The 23,081-nt window shown below is 47.5% G+C and overlaps 1 protein-coding gene across 1 annotated transcript; it reads right to left on the bottom strand.

Annotated features, from left to right (window-relative positions):
* Positions 1–3,917: 3,917 nt before the first annotated feature.
* LOC142929198 (chitin synthase chs-2-like) lies at positions 3,918–22,211 on the bottom strand. Its single transcript, XM_076069952.1, has 6 exons — positions 22,000–22,211; positions 20,559–20,721; positions 19,252–19,338; positions 16,379–16,520; positions 5,682–5,882; positions 3,918–4,699 (listed from the first exon to the last, which is right to left on the bottom strand). Exons 1-6 carry the CDS (start codon positions 22,053–22,055, stop codon positions 4,296–4,298), a joined length of 1,053 nt encoding a protein of 350 aa, XP_075926067.1. The 5' UTR covers positions 22,056–22,211; the 3' UTR covers positions 3,918–4,295.
* Between the last annotated feature and the right edge of the window lie 870 nt (positions 22,212–23,081).

The following is a 23,081-nucleotide window of genomic DNA, read 5'->3' as shown; positions in this document are numbered from 1 at the left end:
GCCTTCCTCAGGTGAAGAAACAGGACTGTCTGGAAGACAGCGCTTGAGTGAACCCTGCCAAGCATGGCAGCGTCTTTTAAGCTGTGTGGGAGGAACAGAGCACCTTGACAAAGCAGTTTACATATAAATTAGCATGTAACTGGGGGATTAGCATGATGTTGGTGTGAGGGATTAGCACCACGGAGAGCGACGAGCTTTGTTAAGACGGACGAGTCCATCTATGTTCAGAACAGAGGAGGGGGGAGAGGAGTTTACATATCAACAGTAAATTAGCATGTAACTGGGGGATTAGCATGATGTTAGTATGAGGGATTAACACCACGGAGAGCGACGAGCTTTGTTCAGACGGACGAGTCCATCTGTGTTCGGAACGGAGGAGGGCGAGGAAGAGGAGGAAACAGCCACGGTGCGCTGCTCTATCCTGTGTTGCGTTATAACTATGCTATAAACTAGCAGTTCACATGGTGATGGGGTCGCACTAATTCACCGTGGAGAAATCTGCGTGAAAGTCCTGAGCGACTCATTAACAATCACATAATTCAAGCTGCTGCTTGTGAAAATAACGAACAGCATGTGGGGGCTTACGATCGCTGTCGTCTATCGACCGTCGACTTCACAGCTGTCAGAATTATTTTCCTAGCTTTCTGGTCTGCGAGACTGTGAGACATTTGGCTCTCGCTTTATCATCTGTGATGACCAGAACTGTCCCGGACCGACTGGTTTTTATGGTAAAATCAACAGTGATCTCGCCGAAACGTTCGACAGTCAGTTTAACTCAGCACGTCAGCGGTGCAATATGCCGCTCAGGAAGTATACTGGATCACATCTTCACATACGGCGACGTCGTAACTTTAAACGACGTTCTTATCGAAGATAAGAACGTCAGATCAGTCTTGTGACGTGCAAAATGGCATTACAAATTATTTGCCCACCCATCACAACGACATCATACAGGAACTGAAAACGACTAACCCACGATGCTTTCAGTCAGAAGATCCGGTCATCATTGGCAAGTCTGAATAATGCATCGACGGTCTATTCATTTGCAGCTCAATTAGAACATGGCATCATCGCTATCTTTGAACGTGTGTCCATCCAAACAAGCACACAGAGAACGGGAAAGCACGAAGTGACTTACTGTCACTGGAGGCGATACTGTGAAGAAGACGCGGAGGAGGCTGGGGTGTCTTTGAAAGAAAACTAGTTTTCAGATTGTCCGACTGCTTACAGAGCCGCCTACAGATTTGAAAACTAGCTCATTATTGAGTCTCGCAGACCGTTCTATGGTCTGTGCATCAATGAGTCAGTTCGCGACCCCGTGCTCTGTGGCACATTGTGAAGGGTCTGTTGCACTCCAACCCCATCAACCAGTCAGCCGGTTCTGTGCACAGTACTTGCAACGTTCTTCGCCAATAAAGTGATGATTAAGACGGCAGTTTCTAACTTGCAAGCAACGCATTCTCCTGGTCTGTCATGTGAGTTTGATCAACCTGATAACCAATGCAAAACTTGAGACCCTGGCACCATCGTCAGTAGCAGAGGTGTCAATGTTCATTGCCCAGCTGCCAAATAAGACATCGCCGCTCGACTCCGTCCAGATATAAATTCTCAAATTATGCTTGGACGTACTTGCGCCACTGATTGTCCACCTGGCAAATATTTCATTCAGCGAGGGCTGTTTGCCAGACCATTGCAAAATGGCGCAGGTAACACCGCTTCTGAAAAAGTTGGCTTGAGCCATAGTGACCATCCAGACTATCACCCGATCTCAAACCTGAGTACAATTTCAGAGGTCATTGAGTGCCTGTGTCTGAAGCGGTTAATTCCCTACGTCACTGGGATGGGCAAATTCAACCCATTCTAGTCGGTGTACCGACAATTCCACAGTCTTGAGATGACTCTACTAGATGTCACTGTTGACCTCTAAAAGATCATGGCTGACCGGTGCATCGCAGCATTGGTTGGCCTCGATTTCTCAGCCACCTTCGACACCATTGGCCATGAGATACTCATTGAGCAGATAAGGTCAAGGTTCAGTGTATCGGGTATGGCACTAAAGTGTATTGAGTCATACCTGTATGGTGGATTACAGTTTGTCAAGCTAGGTGATGAAGTCATCTCCTATGCCATGCCTAGTCGGCATACCACAGGGTCCGCCTTCGGGCCCTATTAATTTTCAATATATGTCTCTCCGATCGCCGATATCATCTCAATATGAAGTTCTATATATATGCTGATGACTCACAATTGTACACCGCAATGAAGTCCAAGTTAAATGTGGAGAGCATCGGCAACCCCGAATATTGCAAGCGAGTGATGCACGTGTGGTTTGCATGAAACGAAATTGTGCGAGGATCAGGTGTGGCAGTCGCAGACTCAAGGATTCAGATTGTGATTAAAATAGCCTCGGCGTCACTCGACCAGAATATGTCAGGTGATCACCACATGCAAAATGTAGTCAATTTCTGTAATTTTCATATCAGGGCTCACGACACATTCGACCACTATTGAGCAGTGACATAACCACCGCGGTGATGTGTAGCATAGTATCGATAAGGCACAATTATTGCAACACACCGCTCTATGGGACGTTGGCACGTGTTGTAACAGGCATTGCAAGACCCGACCATGTCCATCCAGTGCTCGCCGAGCTGCTTTAGCTTCCAGTTGCCGACCAAATACATTGTTATAAGGTCGTACTCGTAACACAAAAAGAGCGTGCCACAAATTAACTACAATACCTTGATAACCACGTCAAAGAGCATAAACAATCACGCGAACTCCAGCTATCCTCGCAGTGGCTTTTGGCTAGCCATCGAACAAAGACCGTTACCGCATCACAAGCTTTCAGATGCGCTGCTGCGGCCATCTGGAACGATATTCCTTCCGATGTTAGGAAGCCACTGTAGTTTGCACTTTTAAATCATGTAGATTGAAAACTAATTTCTTTAAGACTGCTTTTTGTGTTTAGTTTTTTGTACGTCCCCTGCAACTCCGATGAGCAAGGTTGGCTACGTACGGTGCCAAAGAAGTTCAACATATATACGTACATTGTGTTTCATTTGTAGCAAGCACGTTGTGTGCAATGAGTGCCACGTGCTTCTGCAGAAGAAGCGTGGGCGCCCACCTTGATCTGCGTGTCCGGCTACGTTTTGAAGCAGACGGCGATGTATAGAGCAGGCGGAACGATGGAGATGAGAAGTGCCCAGTTTTGGTCCATTTTGAAAACGAAGGTGAAGCAACCTGAGCACCGGCACGAGACAAATACCACACGAGCTGAATACCATCATTAATACATTCCTGCGGAGGGAGCTGGTAGGAACGTTGGGTTGCTCGGTCAATGGCCAGGGTCAATGGCGGCATGGTGTATTCCGCAAATATGCCCGACTGTGAGGGCAGACACAAACTGGTGTGAGTAGGTTAAACGTTGAGTTTTATAAGGGCACCACGGAGTGACCAGCCCCTCCCCACCCCTCCCACCCCCCACCCAGCCCCACCCTCCCCACCCTCCCCACCCAGCCCCACCCTCCCCACCCTCCCCACCCAGCCCCACTCTCCCCACCCCCCACCCAGCCCCACCCTCTCCACCCAGCCCCTCCCAGCCCCTCCCCACCCTCCCCACCCAGCCCCTCCCCACCCAGCCCCTCCCCACCCAGCCCCTCCCAACCCTCCCCTCTCCACCCAGCCCCACCCCTCCCATTTTATTCGGGTGTCCGGATACAAGTGAACAGACATCCACAGACATACACAATTAATCCCCTGCCTCCTGTGAATTAATCCCGGTTGGGTTTCCAGTCCACTACGTTTCCTACCAGTATCATCTCATCACCACAACCACCACCATCATCACCACCATGATTGACAACGACAACCGTTCAATCAGCTGTAAAGTAAAGAGTGCACTCAGATGAACAGAATCGTGCAGCCTGTGTGTATAGAATTTTTTGGCTGAAAGAAACATGCAGCAGTTTGAATACCCTGGTACACAAGCAATACGACTCGCAATATTTTTAAAACGCAAGCAGTGCGCATACGTTATGATGAGAGGATTAACACGACCACTCACTTTGAGGTTGTATGCGTTAAACACCCAACGATGGCCAATTGTTATCGTTAAATATTTGCAATCAAAAATCTCGTGGAAGGAACAACTCTGAGTGACGACTTGAAGCCATGCACGACTGTGAGCAGAAGTGTTCCAAGTTAACTTTTTTTTAAAACGAAACTATTTTTAATATACCAGATAAGGCCCACTGAGCTATGTAGCTCTTCTTCATAAGCAACTTGGCCACAAATTATAGCTGAACGAAGTGGCTTATTACGTAGAAATTTATAGCAGCCAAATACTCAACGCGTGATTTTGATTCTAAATGTAGAGAGAAAAACCGGAGAACCCGGATAAAAATCAACACAACCACGAGGAGAGACATGCGAACTCCAAATATACAGGCGTCAGGGTCGGGTTCGATGATCTGATAAAGAATATAGAGCCGAGAGATGGACGGGTTCTTCTTGGCCGTGCGGACGCTATTTTCCAGGATGCTGAAGGTGTTCGCCATCGTGGAGGGGCCCCAACGCCTCCGCTGGTTGAAGAACTCCTTGAATTCCTGCGGGGCGTTGGTGTAGGCGTCCGATCCGGTGCAGTACTCGACGCGCCAGCCCTGCTGCAGCATCACCGTGCACAGCCAGCGGTCCTCACCTGCACCAACAAATGGAAGAGGGGACGTCCGCGAGGTAGAGGGTAACCGGCTCATAATACCCACAGCCAGCACCAGCTCCTGGCCGAGCGGCATATCTCTGTAGCTGCACCGGCAGTAGCCCTCTGCAATTATCTCTCTCTCTGCATCTCCCACTGCTGCATACGCAGGAGCCACAGCAACTACATCCAACCAGCATCATCCACCTTCAAACATTTTTTATATTTTGCTTGCCTTTCAATATTCGGATTTTGCTAATTAAACCAAAATCGACGTAGTTTCCCCATGACCTAACAACCTTACCTGATTGGCTCTGTCGGGTGTTGGACGCTTATAGTTAAAACAAATTTACACTAAACCTACACGACAATCTAATCCAGCAGGAATGAATTGTGAATCATGAATATTGGTCGTGAAAGTCTACGTATTAAATTGATCTTGCGGGGTCTTGGCCCAAGTATTACCACGATACAGTGAGGGAAAAAAGTACTTGATCCCCTGCTGATTTTGTACGTTTGCCCACTGACAAAGAAATGATCAGTCTATAATTTGAATGGTAGGTTTATTTGAACAGTGAGAGAATAACAACAACAAAAATCCAGAAAAACGCATGTCAAAAATGTTATGAATTGATTTGCATTTTAATGAGGGAAATAAGTATTTGACCCCTCTGCAAAACATGACTTCGTACTTGGTGGCAAAACCCTTGTTGGCAATCACAGAGATTCTAAGCACGTGATGTTGCATCTAAATGAGGGAAAAACTAGAGGACCCTTAGAAAGTCTACGCAACCATGGGGAGAGAGACGCAAATTGCAATATACACGCGTCAGGGTCGGGATGGAACTTACGACCTCCTGTATACCAAGCTTGGGAGTTAACATCTCGCCAGCGTGACATGTATACATGTTGAACTTCTTTCGCACCACACGTAGCCAACCGTGCTAATAGGAGGTGCGAGATCCAAACACACGTCGACGCTTACCTTGGTCGTACTGGATGTACTGCAGGGCCTCGGTGGCCACTGTGGTGTAGGTCTTGAGGACGTTGTCATCCATGATGGCCTTGGCTCGGAAGAGGCTGAAGCAGCCAGGGCTGCAGAGAACGCAGCCCATCACGTGCTCGGCCGTCTTCTGTAGCCAGTGGCCTACCGCGTACTCGAACTTCTGGTAGCAGACGAGCGGCCCTGTCGGTGTATAAACAATTGTGGTTAATTGGCTGAACGCAACTCAAAGTGAAAACCCAATGGAGCAGTCCTACGATTCAGGTGTGGCTTTCTTGGATTCATTTATGTTGTACGTATGTTGTTTATATATGTTGTATGTGGGTTATATGTTGTATTGTGTATTGTATTCATGCTGTATGTACGTTGTATGTATATGTGCTGAAAAAAGGACTGTGGGTTTTGCATTGAAACCACAACCAAAGGACGTTTTTTTGTAAGTATGGAGAGCGAGGTTAGAACTTTGAATTCCGAGATTGGGAGGAAATGTAATTGCGGACTACGGGGGATTAAGGGCGAGTCAAGAGGAGGGGTGGGGAGGTACAGGAGGAGGGAGAGGGAATAGGCAGGTGGGCAATGGAGGGGAAGATCGGAGACATTTGGGGGTGGAGAGGGAGGGAGGGGTTGGAGAAAGAGTGGACGGCTAGAGGGTAGGGAAGGGAATGCTGGGGAGACGAAAGGAGGGGGTTATGAGAGAGGGCAGGAGGTGAGGAAGAGAAGCAAGCCGGGAAGAGCAATCCGGGAGGCCACGGTGGGAAAGCGGGAGGGCAGGGAGCAGAGGGATGGGTGGGGTCAAGTAAAACAATACATGCTCTTTGAATTATTCTCCTGTTTTAATTGCGTATTTGTTATTTATTAAAAAATGTGCATTCATAAATAGATGTGATTTTTGTTATAAGAATAAGTCAAGGAGTGGCTAAATCTGTGCTCTCCGGTTTCCTGGGTGTCCTAGCCGGTCCCGCCTAGCTTGACCACTTAATAAACGAAGGACATTTGAATTGTGCCGTTAAAGCATCGAGATTAGATATTAGTGCGTGCCATGTAGTTTGATTTCGTCGTAACTATTGTTGGATATGAGCTTTTTCCAAAATTGATATTAACAATAATATCTGCCGATATATATTTTTTTAATAATAAAGAAAAATAATGCATAAAACACACAAACCCAAAAACACGCAAACGCAGATGGAAATCGTAAAAAGGACATAAATGTATAGAATAATAAACTCCAAGAGAGGGCAGAGGTTATCTGCGAAATCTCCAGACTGCCACGGAAGGACGGTGAAAAGGGGGTATCTGTTTTCTCTCACTCAAGGGTTGGAGAGAGAAAGAGATCCCGGCCGTCTTTGTCTCTCCCCGCAGCACGAGAAAAGAATTTAACACCCAGTGAGGAATGGCTTGTTGTTACAAAGAGGGTCGTCCCCTCCGCCCCCCAGGATCGTATAACGCAGATGGCTTGTGGAATGCCACACACACGCACGTACACACACACACACAGGCCACGCCCCCCCCCCCTTTTCACTGCGCAGAGCGGAGATTTTTTTTTATATATATAACTGTCCAACCATTTTTTCAAAAGTTCAGTCAAGACAGATCAACAGTTCAAGAACTTCGACAAGACACGGGCAGTCGCAGCGAACGGCTGGCTCCAAGAAGCGCGAGCCTCGCTGAGTAGCGAGGATCGCCGAGTCGCGATGTATCAACGAAAGTGATTTCAGAGCCGAAGGGACGAAGTATCACTCAAAACTTTATTCCTACATCAAGTGCCAGCTTCTAGCTGCAGCGCGGCCAGCGCTGCCAAGCAAGAGCGTGCAGCTCAGTCATCCAGCAGTGAAGAAGCCGGCTGCCAACGAATCAGCTGAGAGCGCTCGGGCATCTCAACAGAGAGAGCGCGTGCGACTTGGCTTATCTAGCAGCGGAAAGAGCCTGACCAGCAAGTGTCAGCGCCACTGCGCGCCACTGTTCGGGCCACCAGCGCCACCACTGCGCGCCACTTCAGAGCGCGCCACCAGCGCCAGCCAGCGCTACAGCGCTCCACTGTTCGCGCCACCAGCGCCACTTCACGCCACAGTGCGCCACCAGTGCTGAGAGCGTTCGAGCAGCACTAGGAGAGAGCAGTGGGCCCGCACTCAACACCCATCGGCGCGACGACGGCGAGCGTCGTGCCGACTCTTCCAGCCAGCTGTGGACAGAAACTGTGTACCGTGTTCATATGCCCCCTCCCCCACACGCTCACCCTCACACCCCCACTGCTCCGCAGGGAACAAACACATTTTTGACATAAGAGATGCCAACCTCGGCGTCTGCTTTACGCAAAGAATTGAACCAGTGATAAAGAAGACACACGATACGCATATCGGGATAATCAAGAAGGGTTGCCACTCCAAGGCGGTGCATTAAAAATCAATTGATAATGAAAAACACTGCTGCCATTGAGTTACGTGGATAAGGTCATTTAGAAGCAAAAGAGTCGTACCTTTTTCTTTTCAATGGCATAATCTTGCCAACGAATCCATTAACGCACATTTGTGCCTTTAGGAATAATACTTGTTTTATTGTTTTTCGTATGAATATCGTCGCATAATTTTAAGGACTTTATTCATATTTCTCATATGTTCATGTTACATCGCATAAAAATTAATTGCCGATACCCAAAGTGAAACAACGTGATAAGAATTGACTTGAAGGTCTATGAAGGGATGTGGTACTGTGTGGGCAATTTTCAAATACGAATTTGCATATTATAAGGTTAAGGTTTTTGTTAGGATAGCATATGCATGTTCTTAGCATCTCTCTCTCACCAACTGCTCGCGCTACGCGGGGGGGAATGAATGAAAGTGAAACACAATCGTGATGGTTACCGTGTTAATGCTGTGTTGAAATTCCGAGATTGAGCATTCTCATATTATCCAAAATTAAAGTTTAGCTAGAGAATAAAATTGATTAAAGCAGAAGGGTTGTGTGTGATTCTTTCTGAAATTCCGCATAAGAATTGTTCTGCGATTGAGATCTGAACCTTGGTGGACCTATCATAAGCACACTAACACACATAATCAATAAATGTTAAAGCAAGAATAATCGTATCCTTATTGCTAATACAGAGTTAAACAACGAAGCCAAGTTGACTCTCTCATTGACGCTCACAACACCTGCATAACTGCATGCGATTAATTGTCTCATCCCAATTGATAACCAACCTTCGTCACCGAGGCTGGGCCCGATTATCATAACGACCTGCAGTATTATAACCACACCCACTCGCATAAATTAATACGATTATATCTCGAATTAGCATAATTTATATGGATAATTACACATATTCATGTAATTTTGGATAAATTATGCTAATTTTAAATTTCATTTAATTTTCATTATTTTCATAAATTTTTCATAACCCACATATACAACACTGTTTGGTGTTAGTCATACTCTTTGGTTCTATTGGGTAATGTCACGTAGGTAAAAAAAAAATAACAAAAATCACGACGTTTTGACCACAACACAAGTGGCCTTCATCAGGTGAAGGGACCAACCTGTCCGGAGGACAGCGTTGGAGTGAAAAAAGTCAAGCGCAGTTCGCCTCTAAGCTGTGAGTGGGTAAACAGAAAAGACGCCTTGACAAAGGAATTAGCATAAAATGTAAAGCTGTGCAAGCTCGCAAATAGAATCAAAGATACATTAGCACCACCGTGAGAGTTTGGGATGCCACTAATTGAATGAACATACTGTACCATTAAACAAGTCCAGCGCAGGTCGCCTCCTTTAAGCTGTGAGTGGGTAAACAGAAAAAAACGCCTTGACAAAGGAATTAGCAAAAAATTTAAAGCTGTGCAAGCTCTCAAATAGCATCAAAAATACATTAGCACCACCGTGAGAGTTTGGGATGCCACTAATTGAATGAATATACTGTACCATTAAACATTCCTTTAACGTTTGGTTCGATTTAGAACATCTTTCCAATGGTTGCTTAATATGAAGCCATCTTCTCGGTTGAAATTGTGTCTGTGTTTGTAGATCTGGATTGCCTTGTGAGCAAATCTCTGATAAAAACCCGTGGGTTTGCAAAGAGCCTTGGTATCGGAGAAAATTATATCGTGATCACCCAAAGCGTTGTAACAATGATCAGCTACAGCAGAAGAATTCGTTTTGCCGTGTTTCAAATCTGATTTGTGCTCGCAAATTCGGTCAGAGACATGTTGCTTTGTCTCCCGATATAGCAATCACCGCAGGTACAACTCAATTTGTAAACCCCGGGGTACTGTAAGTCAGGAATGACATCCTTCACGGATGGGATCAGATCACGAATTTTGTGTACTGTATTGAACCGGACATGGATCTTGTGTTTGTTTAGAATTTTGGAAATCTTTTTAGTAACGCCTGCTATATATGGTAGTGTGATGGTTTTGACCGGAGTATCAAGTGGTTGTTTCTGTATGGAGGGAGAAACAGTTTAGCGGATGGTACGGTCAGAGTATCCATTCCTTTTGAGGGCCAGGTGTACATGTTTTAATTCACTGGTCAGGTGGTGTTGGTCCGAAATGCAATGAGCCCTATGGTATAAAGTTTTGATGAGAGAATTCTTTTGGGCTGGGTGGTGGTGGGAATCAGGTTTCAAGTAGGAATCTGTGTGGGTGGGTTTCCTGTAGACAGAATGCCCCAATGAGCCATCAGGTCTCCTCTCAAACAGAACATCTAAGAATGGTAGCTTGCCATCTTTCTCCACTTCAATGGTGAATTTGATGGCGGGATGTCTGGAATTGATGTGGCGTAGGAAAAGGTTCAGAGCTGGGAGGCCATGTGGCCAAATGACGAAAGTGTCATCCACATATCTATTCCACAGGGAAGGTCTGAGGGTGGAAGTCTGGATGGCGTCTGATTCAAATTTCTCCATGAAAATATTGGCTATCACTGGTGACAAGGGGGATCCCATGGGGGTACCCTCATTTTGTTTGTAGAAGGAGCCATTCCAAGTAAAGTAGGTATTTTTGAGGCAGTGCCTAACCAGTGCAGGTGTGTCGGGGTCTAGTCCATGTTGGACCAAATTTTCAATTATTTCAATGGTATCAGGTACTGGGACCTTAGTGAACAAAGAGACCGTGATATGATCCCATCCGTGAAGGATGTCATTCCTGACGTACAGTACCCCGGGGTTTACAAATTGAGTTGTACCTGTGGTGATTGCTATATCGGGGAGACAAAGCGACATGTCTCTGACCGAATTCGCGAGCACAAATCAGATTTGAAACACGGCAAAACGAATTCTTCTGCCGTGGCTGATCATTGTTACAATGCTGTGGGTGATCACGATATAATTTTCTCCGATACCAAGGTTCTTTGCAAACCCACCGGTTTTTATTAGAGATTTGCTCACGAGGCAATCCAGATCTACAAACACAGACACAATTTCAACCGAGAAGATGGCTTCAAATTAAGCAACCATTGGAAAGATGTTCTAAATCGAACCAAACGTTAAAGGAATTTTTAATGGTACAGTATATTCATTCAATTAGTGGCATCCCAAACTCTCACGGTGGTGCTAATGTATTTTTGATGCTATTTGAGAGCTTGCACAGATTTACATTTTTATGCTAATTGCTTTGTCAAGGCGTTTTTTCTGTTTACCCACTCACAGCTTAAAGGATGCGACCTGCGCTGGACTTGTTTAATGGTACAGTATGTTCATTCAATTAGTGGCATCCCAAACTCTCACGGTGGTGCTAATGTATCTTTGATTCTATTTGCGAGCTTGCACAGCTTTACATTTTATGCTAATTCCTTTGTCAAGACGTCTTTTCTGTTTACCCACTCACAGCTTAAAGGAGGCGACCTGCGCTTGACTTTTTTCACTCCAACGCTGTCCTCCGGACAGGTTGGTCCCTTCACCTGATGAAGGCCACTTGTGTTGTGGTCGAAACGTCGTGATTTTTGTTATTTTATTTTTTTACCTACGTGACTTTACCCAATAGAACCAAAGAGTATGGATCCTTGCAGTCACGAAAGCTTTAAATCTAGAATTGGTGTTAGTCAGCCTGTGATCTGCCTCAGCTCAGCATGGCACGTGCCAGCTCATGCCCACTGCTATCTTCTCCTGGCAGATTTCATGGCCATCTATTTATTTATTGTTTGCGAGCCAGCTGGTCAGGAAGGTTGGACGATTACCAAGGTTCATCTTCTTTGGTTCTTTCGGTAAAGTCACGTAGAATGAGAATAAAATAATAAATTGATAAAATAAAATAACACAATAATATTCTCACGACGTTTCGGCCACAACACAAGCGGCCTTCATCAGGTGAAGGGACGAGACTGTCTGGTAGGACAGCGCTGGAGTGAAAGAGCCACGTTCAGATCACGGCCTTTAAGCTGTGTGAGAGGAACAAAGCGCCCTCAACTTTAGCTATCCGTGGTGCTAAAGTTGAGGGCGCTTTGTTCCTCTCACACAGCTTAAAGGCCGTGATCTGAACGTGGCTCTTTCACTCCAGCGCTGTCCTACCAGACAGTCTCGTCCCTTCACCTGATGAAGGCCGCTTGTGTTGTGGCCGAAACGTCGTGAGAATATTATTGTGTTATTTTATTTTATCAATTTATTATTTTATTCTCATTCTACGTCACTTTACCGAAAGAACCAAAGAAGATGAATCATCGCAGTCACGAAAGCTTTAAATCGAAAGATTACCAAGGTTGGCGATGTGTTGGATTATTACATCCGCGAGTCGTGAGAGATGGCGACGACTTGGGGGGAGGCCTTCATCCCGCAGTGTATGGACCACGGCTGATAATAATGATATTGATTTTGTTTTCACTTAACAATTCTATAGGATTTGCGCAATTTACTCCGAAGTCTTTGCAGTATTTTGGTATTTCATTTGAGTTATGTAAAGTTAAACTTCCATTACTAGCGGTGGTAGTGGTCTTTCTCAGACCACTTCATGATATACTAATCCTGCTCCATGTCCACTCGGTATTGCTGTGGTGGATGCGTGTTGATTTAATTACAATCCTTCCACCGTGCTTACGTGTGTGTTTATTTAACTTTATTTAAACATCCCGAGTAGTTGTGGTAGCAACGGCGTTCTGTGATTCACATTAAAGGTTTTTGGGTTAGATCACGTAAGTATAAATGTGTCATAACCCTCCTCCATCCGACACAGCCAGTAAGCTTGATTTGGAGCTTTCGTGACTGAAGGAATTACTTTTTGGTTCTTTCGGTAAAGTCACGTAGAAACAAAATAAATTAAATAATAGAATACGACGTTTCGATTGCAACACAAGCAATCATCATCAGGTACGAATGAATGAGAAAAAACAAACCTGGTCAACTTAGAAATATAATGCAATACAACGTAATCAACCCTACCTGGTTGATTACACTCTTCCAAAGATTGCTAAATTTGAGAGACAAAACACGGACACGGAGACACATATACAGACACGTCAGCAGAGAGAGACACACACATAGGCACACAGAGAAACATGGCCTCTGTGTCGAGGACTTAAATAGAGAGAGCGGGGGGCAGAGAGAGAGGGGGGGTAGATAAATTAGCACGTCAATGAGAGCTTTGGAGCTTTCGTGACTGCAGGAAATACTAAAGAGAACATGGAGACACAGAGAAAATCAACTGAATAAAAAAACTTAGTAAAATTTGGGAAAGTATTGCAATGCAACACAGAGAGTCAGTCAACACACAATTAACGCATAGCCTGGTTGATTACGTTCTTCCAAAGATTACTAAATTAGAAGTTAAGTGTAAAATTTGAGAAAGAGACAAGACACAAACACGGAAACACAAAGACAGACACAAGCAGAGAGAGACAACACTTTTACAATTTGAGTACGAGGTTTTGCTGGTAATTGCATTCAGCATCATCGGGCGATTTCACAAATCGTACTCGAATTGTAAATGTTGTAGATTTACTCTCCAATACACGGGTGGGCTGAAGTAGTCATTAATTGGCGCATTTTGTTTAAGTGACAAACCTGACTGGCTGTGTAGGGAGGTAGAGGGTTACTAAACATTTATACGTATGCGAACTAACACAAAAACCTTTAATATGAATAATATTGCTTGCAAAAGCCTACGTGTTAAACTGGCGTTCTGTTAGTCTGCTGAAACAGCTTGTGCACTGAGGGTGAATCTTGCGTGAGGATTGCATCAGGGACACCCTAGGCCACTGCAATTTGCATGTTTTCCAATTACTTCAACGATAACCTGATGGAAATTCATTGTTGAATGCTTAATTCCGACCTGCAACGGTTGTGCGTAATCTGATTGGGTTGAGTGCCATTTTACTGCAGGACTTTAACAGAGGCGAAGGCGTTCAAGGTGCTGAAGTTAATACGCAGAGCAATAAAAAGCCGAGCAATAAAACGTGCGGGGCGGGCATGCGGTTCGCACAGTTAAATTGTGTGGCACGACCAGGAAGTGGGGGTGGGGGGGGGCGTTGATTTCCCCACCCAGAATGCGAAATCAACAAAATCAGATCCGATCCGAACGTTAATCACTGTCGCGGGTTTCACATTTCCATAACTTGTAAACAATTAACACATTCCTGTGGAGGGAGCTGGTAGGAACGTTGGGTTGCTCGGTCAATGGCCAGGGTCAACGGCGGCACCACCACGTGGTGTATTCCGCAAATATGCCCGACTGTGAGGGCAGACACAAACTGGTGTGAGTAGGTTAAACGTTGAGTTTTATAAGGGCACCACGGGGTGACCTGCCCCTCCCCACCCAGCCCCACCCCTCCCACCACCCAGCCCCACCCTCCCCTCCCCACCCAGCCCCTCCCCACCTAGCCCCTCCCTACCCTCCCCTCTCCACCCAGCCCCACCCTACCCTCCCCTCTCCACCCAGCCCCACCCCTCCCACGTGGACAGACATCCACAGACATACACAATTAATCCCCTGCCTCCTGTGAGAATTAATCCCGGTTGGGCTTCCAGTCCATATAAGGGCACCACGGGGTGACCAGCCCCTCCCCACCCAGCCCCACCGCACCCAGCCCCACCCCTCCCACCCCCCACCCAGCCCCACCCTCCCCACCCAGCCCCTCCCCACCCTCCCCACCCAGCCCCTCCCTACCATCCCTTCTCCACCCAGCCGCACCCCTCCCACGTGGACAGACATCCACAGACATACACAATTAATCCCCTGCCTCCTGTGAATTAATCCCGGTTGGGCTTCCAGTGCACTACGTTTCCTACCAGTAAAATCACGCTGTACACATCTTCCATCCACACGCACCCATTCTCAAGCGCTGTCCAGGCTCGGCGCTGCTGATATCTGGTGACATCTCGCACCAAAGACAAAGATCCCCTGTGTAGCCTTAATAGACTGTTGGAACAAGTGCTGTTCACAAGAAGCGCCTATGAAGGCCAGCACGGCACACCGAGGGGGTGGGTGGCCAGCACCATGCCCGGCCGCCTTTGTCTCCCCAGCGGCGACATTTAAACATCTTACCTGGTTATAATTTGAGGCTGAGTTGACCTAGGGGAGCCGCTGTACGGGTTCAGATAATCGTCACTGGTGTTGACCTTGAGCGAGAATCGAACTTGGGTCGCCAGGTTCATAGCGCAGTGCACTAACCACTGCACCACCACTCTGCACCACACACACGTGCATCCTACACCACACACACATCCTGCACTACACACATCCTGCACCGCACAAGCATCCTGCACTACACACATCCTGCACCACACACATCCTGCACCACACAAGCATCCTGCACCACACACATCCTGCACCACACAAGCATCCTGCACTACACACATCCTGCACCACACAAGCATCCTGCACTACACACATCCTGCACCACACACATCCTGCACTACACAAGCATCCTGCACCACACAAGCATCCTGCACTACACACATCCTGCACCACACACATCCTGCACCACACAAGCATCCTGCACCACACACATCCTGCACCACACAAGCATCCTGCACTACACACATCCTGCACCACACAAGCATCCTGCACTACACACATCCTGCACCACACACATCCTGCACTACACAAGCATCCTGCACTACACACATCCTGCACCACACACACACATCCTGCACCACACACACACACATCCTGCACCACACACACACATCTTTCACCACACACACACACATCCTGCACCACACACACACATCCTGCACCACACACACACCCTGCACCACACACACACATCCTGCACCACACACACACACATCCTGCACCACACACACACATCCTGCACCACACACACACCCTGCACCACCACACACACATTCTGCACCACACACACACATCCTGCACCACACACACACATCCTGCACCACACACACACATCCTGCACCACACACACACACATCCTGCACCACACACACACATCCTGCACCACACACACACACCCTGCACCACCACACACACATCCTGCACCACACACACACATCCTGCACCACACACACACACCCTGCACCACCACACACACATCCTGCACCACACACACATCCTGCACCACACACACACCCTGCACCACCACACACACATCCTGCACCACACACACACACATCCTGCACCACACACACCCTGCACCACCACACACACATCCTGCACCACACACACACCCTGCACCACCACACACACACACCCTGCACCACACACACACACCCTGCACCACCACACACACCACAGCTGTCTGCGCACCCACGCCCGTCGGGTGAATTCTCCCGCAGGCGGCGCCAACGGTGGAGTCCCTCGTGAGTCGGTCGACCAGCATGGAGAGCGCCGAGGGGTAGAAGTCCGTGTCTCCGTCCAAGGCCAGCACGTAGGTGTTGCGCTTCTTCCTCTGCGGCGGTGAACGGGGAGTAGTGGCATGGAGACAGATCAGCAACAGCGGTGGCATTACAGCCGTGACCTCGTACAGAGCAAGCAAAGCAACCGTCTCACTTAGCTCCTCAACCCCAACGCTCCTTCTCCTACCTCTAACAACCAAACACACAACGTATGCATGCTGTATGCAAGGAGGATGTGTCCCCCAATATTCAAATATGCTCAAAATGTCCCCCCCAATGTTTTGCTATAAAATAAATTTATGTTTATATGATTGTAGTTATGGTTGCACTTTATTAATCCCTGATCTCTGCCATTACATACAATGAAACAAGAAAAGGTAAATAAGAAAAACAGAGCATTGGAATACAATACACTATTAGACATTATTGTAAAAAAAAGTCCTATGTGTTAGTGAATATTTTTTATATATTTTAGGCAGGAAATTGCAGGAAACCAGTATTCAAATTAAGATGTTTTTTTCTGGGGGAGACCCCCTGGAAGACTTAGTCCCCCCCAATGTTGACTCCAAGGCTACGGCCTTAGCGGTATGTATATTGTATGTATGTATAACTTCTTTCGCATCGTATGTAGCCAACCATGTTCGTCAGGAAAGGATACAAACTAAACACAAACTGCATTTCACAGAAATGAGTGTTCAAATAGATTATTTAAAAGTGCATAGCTCCAGTGGATTCCTAATAACAACCACGCGGGTGGAGAGATCGTTTCTATCTGCAGCGCTACAACCTCTGGAAACAACCTCCCTGAAGCGGTGCACACACTCGACTCCATCGTCACTTCATTAAGTGACAACTCAACAGCAACAACGCGGCTCTTTTCGCTTGCGTACACCAACAACTAACTCCGGTCATCCTCGCAGCAGCGGCTTTGGGCGAGCCATCGAACAAAGATGGGCACTGCATCTCGCGCTTTCAGATGCGCTTCTACGGTCGTCTGGAACGCTCTTCCTTCCGATATTAGGAAGCAACTGGAGGTTTGCACTTTTAAATAATCAATTAGATTGGAAACTACATTCTCTAGAACTGCTTTTTGTGTTTGGTTTGTTGTCCTGCCCCCACACCTCCGATTAGCACGGTTGGCTACGTACGGTGTGAAAGAAGTTAAACATAAATACAACTAAATTTCAGCCGCAAACCTATTTTACACTTCTATTTTAAACAACTGTAATAAGTGTATATATATTTTTTTTCTTTTTGTATAGAAAGTTATATTGCTATTGTAGTGACCTATATTGGGTCACTACGGCGTTTAGCGCCAGTTACTGACAGAATAGGGGAACTGTGCGTGTTAGAGCCACTCTCTGGCACCAGAGTATGTTTGGCATGGAAGGGCGCCCTACGGGGCATGCTTCTGGTGACTATCAGAGAGAGGGCAGTTGAGGACGTGACAGTCTAGGTGAACCCGAGAGGGCACGTGACCAGGACAGGATAATGAGGGGGGCCAAAAGGTGGCGAGAGGGACGCGTGATATTAGGCCCAGAACCTTCTGGTAATATCCAGAAGGGTGCGTGGCCGAGGTCGGAGCCAGGCCACGCTCAGGGGCATAAAAGGGAGGTCCCGAGAGCCGATCCAGGCTGTCTGTTGGAATGGAACGCGTCGGTGCTACGCCTCTTCGATCCTCGGTCGTCGGTCTTTACGCTCGGCATCGTGGGTCAGGCAGTGTGTTACTTACTGACCCGGTTATGTAGTTACCCCGTTGTGTCTAGTTACCCGTTGTCGTCTAGTTAACCTGCTGTATGTTTATGTAGTTACCCTGTTGGGGTGTAAGAATAAACGTGTTGCCTCCGAGTTCAAGTGTGTGCCTCCGTGGAACCCAGTACACTATTTTGAGTATCAACGTGATGATGGCGCGTTGAGTGACAGATTGTGCCAGAAAGGCAACCAAAGATTAACTTCTAAATGTGCCGACTCTGTGTGCAGAGACACGCATAGTGCACGCTATGACTGGGCCTCAACCCAGAGGGAAAGGGCCTGAGAGAGAGAGAGACCCTCTAACAAACGAAACAATTTAAATTTACTAGGCAAGACCCACTGAGCAATTAGCTCTTTTCAGAAGCGACCTGGCTATCACAAATAATAGCTCAACAAAGTGGATTATCATTTGGATATTTATAGCAGCCAAATTCACGAAATGCGTGATGTTGATTCTAAATGTGGTGGGAAAAACCGGAGGACCCAGAGATATATCCATGCGGCCAAGGGGAGAGAGACACGTAAACTTAAAATATGCAGGCATCAGGGTCGGGATCGAACGCAGTGCCTCCTGCATACCAAGCGAGGTAGTTAAAATCTTGCCATGGCGGCACCCGAGCAGGGTGTATTTGGCCTACACTTCCACACTGCTCCCACGTCTTGGGAGAAGTATAATTGGGTAGGCCCTGCACGTTCCCTGGATGGGAAGCTTGCGTGCGGTTCGCGTGCGGTGGGGTAGAGTGTGAATACTCACACTCTACCCCACCGCATGTAGAACTGCCCATCCACGGAATGTGCAGGGCCTACCCATTTATACTGCTAAGTTGAAAGTGGCCTCCCCTATGTCGGCTTAGCCTTAAATGAGTAAACATTAGCACTGGTGAGACAAAGACGGATGGGCGTGGTGTTGGACACACGACCCGCTCGCATGCCATCCCACCCTTAACAGGTGCTCGCTAACAGCACTTGCCTCAACAGTCTGTTAATGGATATATGAGACGTCGTTGTCTTTGCAGTTTACAAAATCCTTACCTCTACCCATTCCTCTTGTTCATCTTTCTTAACTGTGTGGATCTTGCGGTAGATCTTCCAGCCAAGGAGGTAGTACAAGTACATCACCTGTACAGAACACGTCAAGGGGTTTAATAACAACAATCACCATCAGCAGCAGCAGCCGTGATTGATCCACTACTGGATTAAGACCTACCCAAGTCGTCGCGATGTTTCATGAGATCCTGAGTCGTTATCCACCCAGAACCTCTATTACCGACTGATTCCATCGCTCCATCTCCCCAGTGGTCACCTCTCCGCAATGAGTTCCATTCTTTGGCTGCCGCTCCGTTATTATTCTCGACCCAATGGCCATGACAGCGCGTGCTGCTCAAGTGTAACTCAACAGCGCCACCAACCTTCCCCCCCCCCCCAGTCGTGGATAGAAGGCAATAGAACAACACGCAAATGAGCATCGGCGTGAGATTGCTGTGATACATCGATAACAACCCTGGTGCAGTCATCATCATCGTCATAGCACTCAACGGGTAACACCACGGAACACCAAATCAATCGAGTCGGGGAACACTCGGTCACGGACAACACTGCTGTGTGCAACTCGTTTACAGCACTTGCCCCAAAAAGCCTGCTGAGCCTATACGGGGTATCTTCGTCTCTATGGTGTGCACTGATTCGCACGTGAAATGAATAATTAAGCATCACGTGATTTAATTTCAATATGAGAGCATGACTCTCGAGGTAGCATACAGATGGCTTCAATAGATATGAGCTATTGCCATCTGCTTCTTACGGCTGATGCTGATGTCGACTCGTAGAGCGAGCTGTAAATTTACATCGAGGTGGTTGACGATCCAGATGATTGCGTCAGGAGTAGCGGAGTGGCGAATCATCGCTGCTGTGATGATGCCTCTCCCTTCATTCGTGTTGTGAATCGGGTGTTGAGTCGTTGTGTGTTCAGTCGCTCTGTTCCAGGTGGTGACCACTGTCGATATTAGGAATGCACCGAAGCTGTGCACTTTTAACTCTAGATTGGATACTAATTTATTTAGAACTGCTTTTTGTGTTTATTTATTTTTATCTTTCTCTGTACCACCAATTAGCATGGTTGGTGAGGTACAGTGCGATAGAAGTTCAACATACATACGTATCGTCGCCGGACACTGACCGGAGATATTTACTTTTCCAATTGTGCATAATCGTCATCGTCATGTATAAGCACATCAGCTGTTGCTGTTGCTACTATGCTCTAAGTGTGGATGCGGTTGTAGGGTTTGTGGCCCAATGAGATTTGGGGCAGAAGATCTGAAGCCCAGGGATGCAACAAATACCTGGGACCAGCGCTTGCGGTGGCGGATCATCTCCTTGTCTTTGAGGTGCACGCACAGCGAGTTGCCGTGCGGGAGTTTGTAGGAGAGTCGCGCTCCGTACGGCGTCTGAGTCCTCTCCATTGAGGGCGCCTCTCGTGGAATCTTCGAGTTTTTCTCAAAATACCTTCACATCAGCAGCAGCAGCACAAGCGAAAAAGAACACGTTCCCCAATTACTATGTTCCATTGCTGCTACTGCTGTCATATCTGGGATGAAGTCCCCAGTTGCCACCTCACTGCTGCACTCGAATTTTTTTAATAATTTTGATTATTTTGCTGCTATAAATTTCCACATGATAAGCCACTTCGTTACGCTATCATTTGCGGCCAGTGCGCTTCTAAAAAAATATTATACCTCAGTGGGTCTTACTTGGTAATCTGTCCTATACTTTGCACTCCTATCGTGTTGTTTGTTGAGGTAACGGTCTGACCCGCCCCTGCTGGACATCTGTGAAATAGAGCTTTTACCTCATCGAATTCCTCCTGCAGTATAAATACATGTTCTGATTCGGAATTGAGTAAAGCAGCAGCAGTCGTGGGTGACTGATGATCTAGCACTCAAAGATTATTTCCCAGCCGTTTGCTCGCTCTCTGCCAGTCAGTCGCCTCCGTATCTCACTTCTATCGCTACTACTTGTACAACCATTGTTACTGTTCACACGAACTTCGCTGCTCGATTGCTCCACCCACGGCGAGGGCCTCGGTCGCCCAGACTGAGTCGTCTCGTTGCCCAAATTCTTACCAACGCACGAACAAAAGACAAAGATCCCCCCGCATAGCCTTCAACAGAGTGTTGGGGCAAGGGCTGTTAGCCAGTAGCACCCATGAAGGCCGGCCCGGCACACAAGGGGGTGGGTGACCAGCACCACACCCGCCTGCTTTTATCTCCCCAGTGCTGCACCGTTTGTGTAAATTATGTTAAGCGCCTAGTCTGCTCTACAGCAAGGTTGGCTACGTATGGTGCAAAAAATAGTTCAACAGATGAGGTTTCTGCTCAATTCAACACGCGCGTGAACGTCCATCTATCACACCGCCCACCATAGTGTCTCTGTTTGCCGGCCAATTGTCAGTTTGTGCACCTTCGGATTTGCACTCAACAACGGTGATGGTGACGCAAGGAAGGCATTGCTAGCCCTGCGATCCGCACTCACGACGTTCATCTACGTGACCATCACCAATCATCGTCATCGTTCACCATGATCTATTCACTTCTGAACGAAGGCATCGGCGCAACCTGTTGCCATCCTTCCCGTGGTCTCTCGCACCACGAGCTGAGCTTAACCACCCCGTGTCGTCCCGTGCTTTGTTATTACGAGGCCCGTGCCTCTATCCATCCATCCCTCCCTCCCTCCACCCACCCACCCAGCTCATCGCTACCACAGAATAACATCCGGTGCACTGACCGGCACACTTCAGCGATGACGTCCGTGAGGCTGGTCACGAACTGGTTGACCACCATGCGATCTCCCTTCCTCTCGAAGGCGTCGTCGAAGTAGATGTGAGCCGAGAAGTCGTACGGTTCCCGCTTCACCGTCTTCCCCTCCTCCTTCTCCCACTTCTTTTCCTCCTTTTCCTCCTTCTGCTTCTTTTCCTCATTCTCTTTCTTCTTCTTCTCTTCTTAATTTTTCTCCTCCTCCTCCTTCTTCCCATCCTGCCCCTCCTTCCCCTCTTCTTTCTCCTTCTTATTCTCCTTCTTCTCCATCTCCTCCTTTTTCTCATTCTTCTTCTTCCCTCCGCCGCGGGAACCGACGTTGAGATCCTTTGGCTCACTCCTGTCCAGCCTGGCAGCGGCAAGGGGGAAGGGTCGTTATTGTTATCCCGCCACACGCTCCCCATCGAGTCAAGGTCATGGTACAGCATCGCTCTCCTCTGCAATCGAGCGCTCTCCCAAGGTCTCCCGCCGAAACGTTTCCTACACCTTTCTCATCCCACTGATCACAGCAAACTTCCACCGCATCCTACTGAGTTCAACTCACAACGACCTCTACCCATCGCCGGCACCGGCTTCTGGATGAGTGCGTTTCTCTGTAGCTGTACCAGTCAGCAGCCGTCTGGAGCTCTCTCTGTATCTCCCACTGGTGCACACGCAGCAGCAATCAAGAAGCAGACTCTAACCCATCCAGGCTCTCATCTGTCCAGGATCTCACCTGGTTGAGGCTCTCACCTGCCCAGGCTCTCACTTGTCGACGCTCTCAATATTAGCATGCATCATAATATTTTTTGTTGCGGGAGCCCAGACGTGTTAACTCAAGAGAAGTTTACAGCTTGCACAATTCACAAACATCGTACAATGGTCACATACAAAGAACGGTCCGCGTTAAAAACGATCAGCTGATTAGTTGCGACGTTCGAAGGAGGGCAAATGTTCTTGAGGTTAGGACGGCGCTGCTCCATGTGAAGATGTCATATTTACGAGCATCCAAAGAAAATTGAAAATACACCGCCCACAAATACTGCACTGCGTGTAAGCGGTTAAATGTCCAAG

This window comes from Petromyzon marinus, chromosome 26, assembly GCF_048934315.1.
Source record: "Petromyzon marinus isolate PM22_M1 ecotype Great Lakes invasive population chromosome 26, UKy_Petmar_22M1.pri1.0, whole genome shotgun sequence".
NCBI lineage: Eukaryota > Metazoa > Chordata > Hyperoartia > Petromyzontiformes > Petromyzontidae > Petromyzon > Petromyzon marinus.
This window is presented reverse-complemented; position numbering and strand designations above follow the sequence as displayed.